The 18,043-nt window shown below is 34.8% G+C and overlaps 1 protein-coding gene across 1 annotated transcript in view; it reads right to left on the bottom strand.

The window, feature by feature from the left end:
* ZNF804B (zinc finger protein 804B) overlaps positions 1–18,043 on the bottom strand; it is a 392,449-nt gene that overhangs the window by 71,352 nt on the left and 303,054 nt on the right. The window contains exon 2 of the mRNA XM_070425107.1: positions 5,957–6,100. Within this exon, the coding sequence (XP_070281208.1) occupies positions 5,957–6,100 (144 nt within the window). The remainder of the gene's footprint in view (positions 1–5,956; positions 6,101–18,043) is intronic.

Genomic DNA, 18,043 nt, shown 5'->3' with positions numbered 1-18,043 from the left:
GTTTGTAAAGATATAGCTACGACATATGTCTGCTATTTTGTGCAGCTAACAGTCTTGAGAAAGGGGTTATGACTTGTAGGTCATCTCACAAGGAATTACTTGCTACTGACATGTTAGCCATATTAATCATTACAGTGTTGTCTGTATCCAAGTTATTAACATTTGAATACCTATTCAAATTGCTTTAGTATTAATGCTCAGAAGTTACCAGGAATTATATGAACTTCAAGGTGATAGCTAAAACAATTGAATTATTTCCTAAAACCTAAGTTATACATGGAATGGGGTTGTCAAAGCTAAAAATTCATTTTCCCCTTATTTAAGAATAAAAAAAATCAGCTGGCTGCTGATAAGCTATCTTTCTCTACAAACAATACATAAGAAAAATATTTTAAATTTTTTATCAAATTATTTAAAAATATTAAATGTCTAATGGAATTAATTAGAGGTACAATCTCAGACTGTTTTACTTCATTCTTTAAAATTAAGTATCACATTATCTCATTCAATGAACAAAATAAACTGAAGAACAAAATAGATATAGAGACATAGAATCATGAAACAGACTGTGGAACCTCAGAGGAAATGTAGGGGGTGGGTAGGTGGTGGTAAGAGATCAACCAAGAAACTTGTATGCATATATGCATAATCCATCATAACCTATGGACACAGACAATAGGGTGGTGAAAGCCTGGGGCAGGAGGGTTGGATGTTGTGGAGGCTGACTAGAAGAGGTCAATGGGGGGGAGAGAGGACATATGTAATACTTTCAACAATAAAGATTTTAAAAATTAATTAATTAATTAAATATTGATTTATTTTTCTCAATTATAATAAATCTATGAAAAATATAATCTTTATAATAAAATATTATTACATGATACTGATATTTAGAGACAAAATTTATAAAGGCTTTAGAAATAACTTATTAAACTGAAGGATCCTGAGTAATTACAAATTTGGGGAGGAAAGTAGAAAGAAAAATTCAGAATGCATTGTTTCTAGTTCTAAGCTGTTCTATTAATGAGTAACAGAATTAACTCCATATGATTTTGGATTCACTTCTGAGTATACTAGAAAGACCATATTGTTGGAAGTTCAACAGAAGAGGCCAGATATTTTGTCTGAATCCACATGGAAAATAAAATTAAGGAAACTGTTCACATTATTCAGGCCAAAAATACTCTCGGCCAATCTCTGCTATCATCATTAAAATAATCATCACAATCAAGAAAAGCCCTTACTGAAGCAAGAACCCGATAGATATATTTAGCTTTGGAATTTGAAAAACAAAAGACTTTTTCATGTTTGACTTCAGTGCATATTTCTTCTTCTGTACAGAAAATTTCCCTTTTAAATGAAACTGATTTCATTTAAAAGGGAAATTGTACACTCAGCTCCACTTAAAATTCAGGTAATTTTCAAAATATTTAGTGCCAAAATAAATCTTTAGACAGAAATATTTCAATACTATCCAAGGAAGCACTATTACCAAGTCTACAACAAATTTAATTATTTCAATATCTTCCAAAGTTGGCAGCATGTACAAAAATCAGCACAACATTTTAATAAGTTTTGATCAAAGGAACTTTGGAAAATACTGCTAAATCAGCTTACCATGGGATCTCAGATCTTTTAATATCTAGATATGTTACCAACCTATGCATTAAATATACAGAAGCATATGTTGAAATACAGCCACAAGATGGGAGGGCAACCCAGGCAGAGGGAGAATTATGAGCCAAGATGAGCAGGTGGGAAAGCATAAGGCATCTTTTGGGAAATTCTGGAGTTGCAGGAGATAAATCTGGACATGGAAGCAAGAATCAGACTGTGTTCTGACTCCTTAAAAACTCAATCACCCATTGAAGATTTCCAAGTAGGGGAGTGATCATATAAATAGGGTCATTTGGGAAGATTACTGTGGCCATAAATAAAAAGTTTGGTTTGGAGCAAAAGAAATACTGGAAGCAGGAAATCCAGTCAGAAGGCCCATGCAAATGTTCAAGAATGAGATTAAATAGAAATGATAAAAGAGAATGCAAAATAAATAAGGAAAGCAAGACCTATTACAAAATAAGAATGAGAGGAATGAGAAGCAGTTTCAAAGTTATCTTAAAGAGCTCACCAAGAAACTGATGGTGACTTTAGTGGCCACAGTGAATCTTTTGCAGTTTCTATCTAAATGGATCATGCTTTCTAATGGCCCCCAAGGCTTGGTTATAGGTTTTCTACCATAAAGGGCCTATCATTCTTGATGACATGGTTAACTTCTATTTATTCTTTAAGAAGTCCAGTTCACTTGTCATCTCTTCTTCTTTTTAAAATCACTTTTGTATGCTCTCTTAGTATCCTAGGTATACAATATCTAGGACAGGAAAATCAACATATTTTAAAGATATATTAACATGTATGTCTCTCCTCAGTTAGATTATGGGCTCCCTGAATTTATGGAGCAAATTTGTCCATGTTATAGACATCCAAATTGGAAATAAAGAAGTAAAACAGTCATTGTTGGCAGAAGACATGATACTGTATAAAGAGTATCCAAAAGACCACACACACACACACACACACACACACACACACAAACACACACACTAAAATCACTGTGGGAATTTAGAGAAATAAGTGATTAAGGAAGAGCTCATGGGATAGCAATATTGTTTATTTTGCTTTAATTTTTGTTGAATGTATCGGGGTCACATTGGTTAATAAAATTGTCTAGGTGTTAAGTATATAATTCTATAATACATCATCTGTATTTTGTATTATGTGTTCACCTCCCAAAATCAAGTCTCCTTCTGCCACCATTTACCTTCTTCTTCCTTATGCCACCACTTTGACCTTTTGGTGTTGAACTCCTGGGGTTCTGGGTGGCCAGGAGCTTGTCCAATATAAAATAACTTCAAAGGCAGTCACTTACTGGCAAGGTACTTTCTGACTTTGGGATAAGGCATCGATGGAACCAATCCAGATAAAGGATTCTCATTGTCCAGGCCTCCTTGTTGTACAACCAAAACCTGACAGCTGGTGTTCAATCTTTTCCCTCTAAGGCTCATGGGTTAGCAGCTTTATAGATAAGGGCAATACTGATCATAAACCCGGCTGCATTTACACAAACTGTAGAGTTAGCCTATTCCCTCCTGCCTTAATCCTGGTACTTACTTCTCTCCCTTACTGATAAATGTCCTATGTGGCATTTTTGTTTTGTTTTGTTTTTTACAGAATAGGGAACTTTCATCTGCATTAAACACCTGGTCAGGAAAATATCCTTTTCATCAATGATTTTCTTAATTCATTGGGAACTCATCAGCTTCCTCTTGGTTGGCAGAAGCTGATTTTCTTGTTATCTTGACATTTTTAAAGCCAAGCCTCTTTCTAAAATTATCAAACCATTGTTTGCTGACATAAAGTTCTCCAGATTTAGAACCTTTAACCTTCCTTTTGCTTTAAGTTGTCATATAATAACTTTGTTGTTTTTTTTCCAATCATATTTGAGTCTATACATATGCTTTACTTAGCAATCCTGCACCCACATAAAAACTGAATTTTTAATAGGAGATAAAAAGGTATTTTGCAAAAAGTGAAAGGTCACACCCGCTGGCATAGTTGCTGTGATGGCTTAATAAATTTTCCTTTTTTACAGTGGTCCTTATGCTGGGTTCATTTATCTTGACATGGTGGACAACAGCAGCTGCAGACCTCAACTTATGTTACATACCAAGAAATTAAAAAATTCATTGCAACATCAAGACTTTGCTTCTTGGGAGTATTTTCAGAACCATTAGGGGCACTTTGCATAGGTCCCCTGGTGTTACTCAAGGATACAGCATTGCACTAAACATGATGAAAAATACGGGAGAACCCCAAGAGATCCCTTTTTACTATGTACACCATTTACTGGGGAGAATTACTCATGCAGAGATGACTAACGTCGTAAGGCGATTTAAGCACATACTGGAGACACATGTGTCTACCACAATAGCATCAGGAGGTGGCTACAAAATTATTATACCAGTACACCGTATGTACTATAGTTATATTTTTGCAGTTATGTTTTAATACTGTATCTTTTCATTTGTTTACATTCTCTTAACTATGAATTACCCCATGTATGGTCTATGTTTTGTGCATAAGTTTTGATAACTTTTAACTTTTTATAATAGATTCATACCTATTTTATGGTAGTAAATGATAAAATAGACAGGTAGCTACGTATATTTTATAGATTTATGACATATCTTTCTCTTAATTTTTCTGATATTTCTAGGCTACATGGGTCATTTGTAAGATTTTTTCAAATTGTTACAAATCTCCAAAGAATTCTCTAGTGTATTTATTTTTTAAGCCTGCATATAATTGGAACTGCTCAGTTCAAACCAATGTTGTTCAAGGGTCAACTGTTTATTAAAAGAAACTTAAAGACATGTCAATCCAAAGTGTAGATATTTTTGGATCCTGATTTCAACTGACCCAAATTCATATGTCATTTATGAGACAACCAAGAAAATAAGACCCTAACTGATATAAAGAGATTACTGTTCATTTTTATATGTGATAATGACTAGGTTGTTTAAGCATTATTATATATCTTGAAATACTTTCAGATGAAAAGATATGATGCCTAGAATTTGCTTCAAAATAGTGCCTGGTGGTTGGAGGTGAAGGAGGCTGAGTGGTGGTGGTAAAAATGAAAGAAAACTTATTATTATTGGAGTTGGATGGTAGCCACATAGTTTATTTTTATATGTTTGAAAATTTCCATTTTATATTATCTTAAAATGCTTGTTCCTGGGACATATCTCAGAGCTATTGAATTAGAGTATCTGAGAATCTAGGAATCTGGATTATTAACAAGCTCCAAAGTGACTATTATGCACACTAAGATTTGGAAATCACAATTCTAAAATAATCTATCTCGTTGTTCTTGCTCTTTTCACTGAAATACAGTCAATTGCATACACATGCCATATCTTTAAAGACAGAAACGATCTTCCATCTCCCAAGGCCATACATTTGATATGCACTCAATAAGTATTAGTGATCTTAGCCTAGTTATTTATTGTTGTTCACTGTGAATAAATATTTTATGTCTAGATTATACAAAACTTACTCACATATTCCAATATCTGGTCCATTTGATACCAAGAGTGTGCACCTTCCTACAACTGTTAGCAATAATCCTTTGGCCATGTGGACTTTCTTTCTTAATGGTCCTATTTAACACTCCTAATTCATAAATGCCAATATTCCCATACCTCATGCAGCAAAGATAAAATCTAACAGGATGGAGACAATAGCTGCCTCTTTCACAGAGAGATTAAAACAGAGAATATTAGCAGCCATATATAGGATCTACACGACTGCACACACTCAGGCATGCACACACACAAACATACACGCTAAGAAAAAGAAAATGTTTCCATCTGTCATTGACACTCAGCTTTGCCTGAGTTTTTGGTTCTTTGCAATGATTCATTTATAAAACAACCTTTTTGACTCTTCTAATAGAGTATTCTTGGGAAAACGTAACCTTTTCTTCAGAGTGTTTTTCCTCCCCAAAGACTACTATTCTGTAAACCTACACCTTGGAACTCCTGAAAGAATATAACAGATTCTGTCCCATTCTGCCTAGTGTTGTAGTTCTATCACTAGCTAGGTGCTTTTGAATATGACATTATTATTTTGGGTTCTGGTTTCCTCCTATACATAATTCTGGAATAAATGTCAGTCTACTTTAGATCATATCTAAGTTCACCTATGGTTTTATGCTACTTCTAGGAAAACATATTTCACTCATATTTAAACAGAAAACACAACGTTTCAGAAAAAAGAAAGATATACAATGGTTTCACCTCAGCTTCTTAGGCAATAATAAACAAGGTCAAATGGGTACATTCTGTTCTGAAGGAATAAATCCAGAATATGAAGGATTTCTCTTACTCTTCCTTACCTGCTTATGAGCATGATCATAAGAATTAATATGATTATCAAATTCCTGGTGTTTGTGATACTGCTTGTCACATAATTCACAGTAAAAGTTTGCCTTTACATCCTCCAGGGCCTTTGTTGTGGACTTCTCCTTTTCTGGGAAATCCTAAAAAGAAAAAAGAGAAAGTGTTGGTTATAGTTCTCTCTAATAACATAACCAGATATCATATTATTCAAGTTGGTATTTTATTTTACTGTGACTGACATACTATAGTTAGGCTCATTGTCGTTTGGAAATTCATGGCAATGGAGAAGTAACTTTCAGTTCAGCCTTATCCCTAAGTTATCAATAAACATATAATGAACTAGCCCAAAGGAGCCCTCAGCTGAATCCTGGTCATTACTCATCCCCTTCTTGCCACCTGTTTCCAGCTCATGCTTCTGCTGACTCACCTACCTGGAATAATCAGCACCGTTTCTTCCACCTACTCAGTGACCCCTCTCAAACACTACAAGGCCTCTCTGCTACAATCTTTTATTGGGACATTAATTACATTGTGTTTTGTCATTCCCTTATGTGTCATGTATTTTAGCCTCACTGTTGGGACTTGCTGTTCTCACTGTACATACTGCTTTTCCGACCTTGTTAAAGTAATGAGCGTGTACTCCTTTCCCAATACCCAGCTCTTTGCCCCCCTGGGGAGCCTCTCCATGACTTTTCCAGGAGAAAGTCTCCATTATGGTACTTATTACCGAACACATCTCTGATCACTCCCACTCGTCTCCTTCACGGACATTTCTTTTCTACATATTACCACTTACATTTTTGTGTGGCACACCATTTCATCTTCAGCCCTTGGTGACCTCCATTCTCACTATAGCTACAGCCTTATTTGTCCACAATCTCTAACTCAAGCCTAAGCTTCTTCCACAAGGCTTAGTTCCTGACAGACATCACTTATGGTTTTATCACATTTTTAAGACTCTTACCCTTACAATTTTGACTATGCTTTATTGCAAACAGAGCTTTGACCACATCATTCCCCTTCTTAAAATCCTTTTGAATTTTCTCATTGCTTATAAAATAATAGTGATGGATATTTATTGAGCATAAACTATGCACCAGGTATTAGGCTAAGTATGTGAATTATCACATTTATTCCTCACAAAAACCCTATAAAATAAGTTTTATCTAAATCTACACTTTACAGATGCATCAACCAACACTTAGAGATTACACACTGGTGATCACTGAGTAAGTAAGTGGAAAGAGGAATTCGAATTAAAATAATCTATCCTTATTTCCCATGGTATAAATAGCTGAGCTTTACCATCTCCCTTTAAGGCCAATCCCCTTATTATACCACACAAGCTCCTTCCTGTATCATTAGTGTTATCTTGTATCAATTCATGCTCCCATATTACCCTTTTTAATTCAATGACTAGACATACCATATAATAGCAAATGATCTGTTTTCATGCCTATTGCTCCCATAAATCCTTTGCTGGCAGGAACTGTTTTATTCATTATTGTGTCCACAATGTGAACATATTGTCTAGCCCAGAATAGATGCTTATTTAATATGCATTATGTAAATTAATGGATAATGGTGGCTTACATATTTATGTCTCATACCATTCCGCAAGTTCTCTATTATCCCGTGCCATAAAGGAATGTCTGACCCATAGAGGAAACAAAAAAAACCCAAAAAGTATAAAAAATGGATGACCAAAATAAAGGATGGGTTTTAGCTTTGTTTCTCCAAAATGACTAACCCTCTACAAAAAGAAACCAGGCCATGAACCTAAATCATAGGAGCATCACTGGCCAGACAAGAAAGCAAGCACAAAAATTTAGGCAGTTTCTCATAGGGTTGGGTGAAGTGATGGAGAAATTAATTGTGACATGGGAAAATAATAATTCAAGTCCAATATAAGAGGCGAACACATATAGTAAAGAGCAGGAAGGACATGTATGCCATTAATAAACAACAAAGCTAGATCAAATATTTGGATTGCCTATGTAAAACAGTCGAAGTACGAATTTGGTTAAATTTTAGCTAATGGGGGTGGGGGATAAAAGCTATTGGACAGGATGTATCCACTGATAACACTGACTCTAATTTCAGGATTAAAACCCAGTTACTCAAAGAACAGGGACAATAGCCTGCTAGTGTAGTCGCTGTTGAGAATTGAGGCAGGATTGTAGCATTGAAGTAGAGCTAAATATCTTGATGTTGTAGGCTTAGAACCAAGGGAAGCCATTATTTCTTACAAGGGTTTTTTAAATGCCCTTTCTTAGTATAATTTCAAGGACTGGATTGGAATCAGGAACTACTTTGGTTTACCCATAGTTCTTAGTTTATTACAACAGCCTTAGAAAACTGCCAGTGTGCCTTAGATATTAAGCAACTCTACCTCAGTGCTTAAACATGCCTCAGCTTTATTAACAGGGTGTGGGGCAAAAGTCATAACTGAGAATTTAATCTGTGATTAAAGTGGATTTTCCTATTATTAATCCTATTATGTAGATGATTTTATGACAATAGCTCAATGACCAGGAGTGAGGCTTCTTCAGTTACTCTTGGTATCTTCATCTAAACATCTTTTATTTCTTAAACAAACTTTAATTATGAAATTACATGCCTTTCAATGGAAAAAATGTTATAATTATAAGAGAGTTATACCAATATTTAGTTGTATACCATCTCATCTGAATGTTCACATTTTGCAAAGTAATCAGACTAAATTACATCCCTCATTTCTTGCTTAATTTTTCTTGGCAGGAATAAGAACATTCCCAGGGCATATCCCATTTCCCTTATGAAGAGAGCAAGAGTGCACAGGTGGGGAACAAATGCCATTAGCAAAACATAGAGTTAACAATCTATTCTAGTGTATCTGTCTAAATCAGAAGAGAATAAAGCCAACAGCACTGGGGATAAGAAATGGGGAAGCTGGGACCTGTGGGTAGAAATATCAGGCAGTGGAGAATACATGCCAAGAGTTGGGTAGGGTTAGAGGAATCAAATTGGAAAATAAATAAATGATTCCTTAGAAATCTTTGTCAAAACTTGAAAACTGAGGCCCATGATACTACTCAGTATGAGGTAGGCATGAAATCAACTGTCTATGGAGATGAGCTCAATTGAATCAGCTCTAAGTAACAGAAGGCTGGAGGGTAAGGTCGCACTAGAAGAGGTATCATATAGTCTAAGCTATCATTTAGCAAAAAGGGAAAATGATGTTAGTAATAACATGACATAGAAAATCAGGTCAATGGTAAAGCAGGCCATGCTTTCCATTGTATGAAGCTGCCTCATCCTCCCAACCATTCATCTATCCATTTAACCATCCATCCATCCAACTAATCAGTAAGCAGTCATACATTCAAGAATCTCTTGTTGAGCAATTTCTGAATATCAATTTCTTTCTGGGTCTTTACCTCAGAATTTAAAGTCTAGCATTGGATAATTACATGTAAAGAGGTAAGCACTGTAAATTGTGATAGAGTGATAACTTTGTTACTATAGAGTTTACCTAGTTCATACTAGTCAAGAATACTTGTTTTTTTTATATTCCACAAAAAAAACCCCACACCTGAACAAACAAACAAAAAACTCATAGAGGCAAACAACAGATCATTGGTTATGATAAGGGAAGTGGGGTTGAGGGGGATGGGGCAAAATGAGTAAAGGCGGTCAATTGTGTGGTGATAGGTGGAAACTTGATTCTAGTTGATGAGCTTGATGTAGTGTAATACACATAAGTCAAATTATAATGTTTCACACCTGAAACTTATATAATGTTACAAGCCAGTGTTACCACAAAAATAAAACAAAATAAAATAATTTAAAATTACTGGAAGAAAAATTAATGTGTTTCCCCCTCTCTGTTTCTTTTATTCCTAGCATCAGATATAGTTAAGCACTCAGAATTTCTTGCCTTTTTATTTAATAACAGGATACTTTTACTGGTCAAATAAAATTGAAGGCAAATGAAGGTGAAATTTGCTTTCTTAAGTAATTACATAATCTTTAAATATATTTAGAGATATGGAATAAATATAAAAGGAGCAAAAATATCAGTAAATTTAAAAATAAGAAAAAAATCAATGATTCACAATAATACAGCAGACATACAAAATATTATCATCATTGATTTGCTCATTTGAAAATTATTCAAATTTTTCTTCTCACATTTTGCCTATGAAGAGGAGGAATCTTAACAGAAAAAATAGCATTTATAATATAAAACTTCTTATTAATCATCCTCAATGATTCATTAAAAGGTTGAAAATGAATTATAAATTGAACATGACTGTTATTTTAATAAGTCATTTAAAAACATTAGGTATTGCCAGTGGGCCTTTTATGTTGCGCTTCAGTAAGAATTCTGTAGTCGTTAATTACTTTTCATAATTAATATTTTGAGTGCAAGGAGAGGAAATGTACTTTTTCACGCCAAGAATTTTACATTCATGCACACAAGAGGTGCATCTGTAAAGTGTCAAGTATTCTGACTAGATTAACATGTTTATTTAGAAATAGATGTTCACTATCAAATTATTTTTATTATTGTAATGATACACACATATCAACTGAGCTCTCATTATGATACAGAAATCAGCCAAGCATTTCATACATCTTAACTCCCTTAATCTTCCCACTAACCTTATGATGCATTATTTATTATTATCCCATATAAAGATATAGACGACAAGGTACCAACAGATTTGGAAACACAATTGATGTTGAAGAGCAGAGACTGGACTGAGACTCAGATCTGCCTGACTTCAGAGGTATTAATCACCATGCTCACAGCTTCCCCAATTACTTAGGCTTTACCCAGACACCACATAATTCTGAGCTGCCTCTGCTAACTTTTATGTAGAGTTAGGATGATACAGAACCCCAATTCCCAGAGAATGGTAGAGGAATAATTATAATGGAGCTGAGAGATGTGCACTAGGAAAATACAAGGTAGTAGTCTTGTTTCTACTGGTTGTGAATATGTGCCCTGATTCTTAAAAAGGAAGAGAGAAAATCAATTGCTGTTCTTCATATCTCCTTGATGGTAATACCAGCTCAGAGCTTTGAGGATTGAATTCATATTCTTTGCCTGAAAATTCACATTTGACCTTTCACTGTTATGTGTAAGAAATTGCTTTAAGAATTCTAATGTTCTCTAACCTGTTCTATTACATTGGCTCCAAATAAAATCCTGCCTGAGCGAGAGCATTTCCCCTCACCTCCATTGATCAAGTGGCTGTGGCTAAATAGGAGAACTCTTTTGGTCTCCATTGTTTTCCTGTTATCTCTAGAAGAGATTAGGAAAGGAAAAACTCTTTTTAGAAGGTTTTATTCATTTATTCATTTTATTTTTGTGATAGGAAAAAAAAATTAGTCTTTGAAGACTACATAGCCCAAATAACAGCTTTTATCATATAGAAGTTTTAAACTCTCAAGGTTTCAGTTACCTCAGTATGAATTTCAGGAAATAATGAGTAGCTTGCAGGTTTGTTGTGAGTATAAAATGAGATCATAGTAAAAAGCAGCATACGTATGTGTGTGTGATACTAGAAAATTATTTAAACTAATGCCATTCTCCCATGAGTCTACAATGCAACTGTCATTTTCAAATGAAAACTTGAGCAAATGAGAGGTGCCCTTATCATCTTCGGCCACTATCTCATATAAAAGCAAAATCCCTGTAAGTAAACTTCAAATTTGGTTTACATCATTAGGATTTTCAGATGTTTTTGTCACAATTTTTTTTTTTAACTTTTAGACTAGAAATTCTATACATAGTCAATAGAGCATCTTAGGTGTGTAATTAATGTTAATATTACTACTATTGATTTCCCTAAAAATATGGCTTCTTTTATTGAAAGAAGGATTTTTGCATTCTATAGCGTCTAGCAGGATACTTGTTATTTAGAAGAAACTTAATAGATATTTGTTGAATAAATAACATTAATGAATAAAAAAGCAGAGAATGCCTTTCCCACCACATAAAAGATAGCTTGGCCTACCCTGGCAGTGTTAAGACATATCATGGAGCTGTTAGATTTTTAGAACAATCTTTTTGTTTTAAACAAAAATGTATCTTCTGAAGTCTAGGGAGTTTCTTGAAAAATCTTAAAATAATGGAGGGTGGCAGCTGCACACAGATTTACAATCAGAATAGAGTTTTTTGTTTTACAATACTCTTACTATTTTACCATCATCTTCCTTACAATTCATTGACAATCAAGTTTGGTTTCCTGGACTTGGAATAAGCCATGACCAAAGTTAGGCCTTTGTACCAATGGCTAGGTAGGTGTGATGTCAGCACTCCCTGGAGTTGAAAAGGAGCTTCCCCCCTCTTATTAATGATCCATACAAGTTGTCCAGGTGAGAAGATAAATACAACCACATTCAATATGTGAACTTGTCTCTGGGTGGAATTCTTTGGAGACAGCTCAGCATCATTTCTAATTTGAAAAGAATAACAAATGAATGGCAAGATGCCAAAATGATGATTGCATTTCTGTTCATGAAGCAACAATTAAATATTTAAAGTTTGCTCGTATATCTGCTTATTTTGGAGAAGTTTTCTATTTGGCCTCATTGGAACAGAGATTATTTTTGAAAACACATGCATTTCCATTAGAACCACTTTTGTCATCATTCTATGCCACCAAATTTAGCTTCCTCAGCATAAATTAATATACAGCTCTTCTACAATAAAAACACTTTAGAAAGTATAGAAGGCAGTCCCAGGTGCATGCTAAGATAATCACAGCAGTAGCTATCATAATATTGCTTAATTATGCTTGTTCGCCACAAAAGAAAATAGGGGAAGTTATAATTTCCATATTGCTTATTGATCAGATATACATGCTGCATTGCACAAGTTTATAAAGGTCATGGATTCGTTTTCAGAGTTCTTCTTGAACAAACAATGAAACAGTAAAAAATATACATAAACAGATGAACTTTGCTGGACACAATTTAGTATTAGCCCATCTCTCATAGAGAACATCCAAGCCCTCACCAGTAAAACAAGACAATATCCTTGAGCAAGGCTTGAAAATCTATGTAAATTGTTCCAGGGTCAGGGAAATAGTTGAATCCATTAAATTGTAGTCCTCGGCCTAGAGTTCATGCCCAGCATATACCCATTAATGAAAGCAGGAATCAATAAATGCAATGAGTGAAGGAATGAATACATTTGAAATCTAACTTTTTGCTTGGATATTTATTCCATCGAAGGGGAGATAATTGGAAAGCCTCAAATCTGTATGTATAACTATACATACATATAACTGTACAGCTCAAAGCATGAACCTTTATGTAAACTACAGACTTTAGCTAATAATAACATATCAAAATGTTAATAATAAGGGAAGCTATGTACAAGAATTGGGAAGAATACATGGAACTTCTGTATTTCCTGTCTAATTTTTCTATAAACCTAAAAGTGCTCTTAAAATAATCTATTATTTAGAAAGTAAAAGTTTCAACAAAATCACATTTTAATAGTTCTACCTTTGTTGAACTTGAAGAAAAACAATGTGTGGTATGAGACTAATCTTACCGATGTTATGTAATGCTCACATATTTGCAATCACTAGATCCACTGAAAATTGAAGGGTAAAATCTCTATATTTGAAAGAAAGATTTTGAAATGTGTCTATTGTGTGGGATGTAAAACATGATTAAAAGTGGGTTCTTTCTCCTGACTGATAATTCTGTCTCATTTATAAAGGTAGTAATTACCAGCCCATCAATTCATCTCACAGATATGTGTAGCTGTAATGAATATAGATGTGTTGCATTAATCTAAATTGGATACATTTAAATGAATACATCCATTGTGCATTAGACAAGAAGTACTTTCATTTAGCCATTATTCTTGCTGTGACTATTTATTGTAAAAATTCAATTAATAATATCTGACATTTCATTTTCTAATGTAAGAGAAATCAATGAAAAATGTCAGGTAACTAGGTTTTCTAGAAAGTTGTTATTGACATCTGCTCAATTACAAATCTTTTTTTTTTTAAATTCAGCATTTGTAACAGCTATCTAGGGGAGAAATGGACAGGAAGAGATGTTGAACTAAACATTGCTCACTTTGCTTGGTAATTGACCGCAAGTATTTTACCTTCATATATTCAAGTGATTGTCAGGTAATTCTCATTCTTCAGCCTTCTCAGATAGTCCTGGTATTAGTCTGTATAGTTCAAGAATCATGTTTACATTCTACATGTGCTAAGACAGGTCTGGAGACTCCTGAAGTGATGTGTTAAAATAGCATAAATCCAACGGCTTCGCTATTGAATCAGGAGAAGCAAAGCAGATAAACGCCAGAATTCTAAGGGAATTTTGCTCTGTTCTCCTCAATGTCTGTATCGTGTCTGATGAAAAGTCTGCTGCATTTGGTTCACTTGTTCTATAACCAGAGATGTTTAAAAAGTGATTGTGCTCACAAAGGCACTTCATTACTTCAAACCGGCTGTTGCTCCAGGCTTCTATCTGTTGAAATTCTAACAGGTAATTTACTTTCAAATTTAAAGAAAACCAGCAATTGTAAAAAAAATATATGCTATACAGAAACACTGTGTCCCAAGTCTTGAGATATTAACTTCAAGCTGGGAAATGTGTCAAAGTAAGGCACGTCTATTAAAATGGTAGTTTACTTTGAGAGAAAGAGATTCACAAATGCTATAAGTTAGAGTATGTTCATTTCAAAATCATGAAATGATGTAAGGAAAGCTTAGCTCAATTGTCATATAATGTTCAAGAATCATTTGTTACTTATATTTTGCCTATTGTTATTCTCACACAACTTTGCAAAACTTTTGTAACTTCAGAAAGCATATAAAAGGAAGTCTGTATATCAGTTTTATGTATACATACTTGATTTTTGAAAACAAATTAAAAATACTTGTCAGTCACCCTGGCCACTGTGACTCAATTGGTTAGAGTGTCATTCCAAACATAGAAAGGCTGCAGGTTTGATTCACAATCAGCGCACATGCCTACCTTGTGGGTTCCACCTTGTGGGTTCTATCCCTGGTCAGGTCACGTGAAGGAGGCAACAGATTGATATTTCTCTCTCACATTGATATGTCTCTCTCTCTCTCTCTCTCTCTCTCTCTCTCTCTCTCTCTCTCACTCTCTCTCTATCCCCCCCGCTCTCAAATCTAAAATAAGCATGTCCTCACAAAAAACAAACAAACAGACAAACAAACACCTTGTCAGTTGAAGTCAGAAAGCCCGATTAGCTGGAAACTGGGGCTAAAATAAATATGTTTCGTAATCATAGTATCAATAGTGTGTGCACCTAGATTGTGGGCAGCAGTCTACAGTTGAAACAGATATTCACAGCTGCTTAAGCAGTTAAACAATCCTTATATATTGTTAACACTAGTACCAACTCAAGCCATATAGCTGTGCTCTAATTGTGTGTGTGTGTGTGTGTGTGTGTGTGTGTGTGTGTGTGTAACTAGTCTGAAAAGAGAGTCAGCTACAATCGAACAGAAGTTATGCGTCCATTGCAAAAGAAGTGGAGTAGAAAGTTAGAATCATGATACAAGCATGTCATTAGAAGGGACCCCAGAAATTCTTTGCCAAATTAAAATAAAAATATAGTTCTTTGGTTTCCCAAGGTTGATGTAGGATAGGTAGCAAATCTGGGATGAGAACTCAAGTTATAAACTCTGACCTTTGGGACCAAAGGCAGAACATTCATTCTATTTTCTCATTTGGGAAAGGGGTGTGATCTAAGAGTCTAGAATTTTGTGTCTCTGAAACTCAAGATGTATAAATGAATATTCAGAGACTTTACGCTGATATATAAATATTATTTCTTAAGCCATATCATCAACATCTCTTTAACAACACAATTGCAAAGTATGTTCATACTCTTGGAATCCTAGAAATAGAAAAGTTTCCATTTCAAACCATCTCTTATAGGAGGAGACAGAATCACACTTCATAGAGGATTCCCTCTTCCTTTTATTCCCTTAAGCTTTTTTTAAAAAAGCATTTAGAGCTTTATGAGTCCACAGACTGTTAGTTATAGTTAGTTATAGTGGATTGAGCGCTGAATTTAGCCAGGACTACAGACTAGCTTTAGAAAGGAGCAAGCTACCTTCTTTTATGATATTGGAGGGATATCTGAGATGAAAAGGGTAAAAAGAAAAAGATAAAATAATCCATACTTAAGATATTTCACTTACAAACAACTTTCTTATGCTTCCCTTGAAGATATTTGGTGTAGGACAGGGATTTTTTTGTGTTATGAATGTTGAGACTATTCACTGTGTTACTATGCTGTGCAAGATAATATAACACACAATTCCTCTTCCCAAGAGACTCTCAGACTACCTACAGGGATCAAATTAATTCACAAATTGTAAGTGACAAGAGAAAGGAATGTCTGATCATATGATAGGGATTTAAAGTGCTGTGTGTATTCAGAGAAGGGAAATGGCCATGCTGCTCTGTAAAATGCCTAAGCAGAACACCTAAGCAGAATATATCTATTAAAATAGAATTCTATAGTCTAAATTAGTAGTTTTAGATTTGACTTGTACATATAAAAATGAATGACATTTGAAGGGCTCTTTAATTCTTGAGTTTAAGAATGTGACATAAAGTACTGCTGAGAATAAATGAACCTACATTTAGTGATGAGAATAGTACAGATTATATTTGAAGTACAAAAAGCCATACAAATTTTAGAGAGGACATGATTCATAGTCCCCATTTTCTCTTCTATTACAGAAGGTATTTAAAAAAATCTTTATTGTTGATAGCATTTTACATATATCCCCCGTCCCCCCTCTCCACATTGACCCCTTCTAGCTCGTCCCCACCCCCCACCCCAGGCCTTCACCACACTATTGTCTGTGTCCATGAGTTATGTATATATGCACACAAGTTCTCTGGCTGATCTACTCCCACCCCCGTCTTCCCTCTGAGATCCGACCGTCTGTTCCATGCTTCCATGTCTCTGGATCTATTTTGTTCATCAGTTTATTTTGTTCATTAGATTCTACATGTGAATGAGATCATCTGACATTTGTCTTTCTCTGACTGGCTTATTTCCCTTTGCATAATATTCTCCAGGCCCCACCATGCTGTAGGAAAGGGTAAGATATCTTTCTTTTTTACTGCTGCATAGTATTCCCTGGTGTAAATGTACCATAGCTTTTCTTTTTTCCAACCATCTATTGATGGGCTATTTCCAGATCTTAGCTATTATAATTTGTGCTGATATGAACATAGAGGTGCATACATTCTTTCTGATTGGTGCTGGTGGGAATGCAGACTGGTGCAGCCATTATAGAAGGTATTATTTCTGACCAGTAGCTAAAATTGGAATTATGATCCTATGATGTTTCTCAGTATATTCTGTGTGATTTATTCCCAGAACATCTCTCTTGAGCTTTCTGCCTCTTGTGTCAGTGTCTTTATACAAATTCTGAGTTCTCCTTGAATGATCAAAGTACAATTGAATAATTTTAAAAGTTGACATTCTCTGGGACTGACCAAAACCAGATCAGTGTTCCTCAATGGGAAACCATTTGTCATGGGATATTTTTCAAGAGTCCTTGTTTTCATATAAAATTGAACATCCCAGCTAAAGATTTTGAAGACTAAAATAGGATTTCAAAGATTGGAAATAAATATTTATATTATTACTGTGTTGCTATTGCTGTGCTAGGTGCTATTGGAGTTGTATAAGATGCAGAAGGTACTGTCCCTGTACAAAAAGAATGTGTAGTTAGCTAATGGGGATAGAACATGAGGAAACAAAGAAGTACTTTACATGTAATAAAGAGTAAGAGCATTAAGGAGACACAGAGATGGAGATCAGAGTCTGAATCCCAGCTCAATCACTTGCAAACTACACAGCCTTCAGTACATCTATTAATTTATGTAATAGAATGATCATGTCTCTCTTGCAGGATGATTGTAATCCTATATAATCCTATCTAATAAAAGAGAAACATGGTAATTAGCCGTACGGCCGCTACCCTTCCCATTGGCTAATCACTGAGATATGCAAATTAACTGCCAACCAAGATGGCGGCCGGCAGCCAGGCAGCTGA

Source organism: Myotis yumanensis, unplaced genomic scaffold (assembly GCF_028538775.1).
Source record: "Myotis yumanensis isolate MYYU_CA2020_CCGP unplaced genomic scaffold, mMyoYum1.0.hap1 SCAF_9, whole genome shotgun sequence".
Classification (NCBI taxonomy): Eukaryota; Metazoa; Chordata; class Mammalia; order Chiroptera; family Vespertilionidae; genus Myotis; species Myotis yumanensis.
This window is presented reverse-complemented; position numbering and strand designations above follow the sequence as displayed.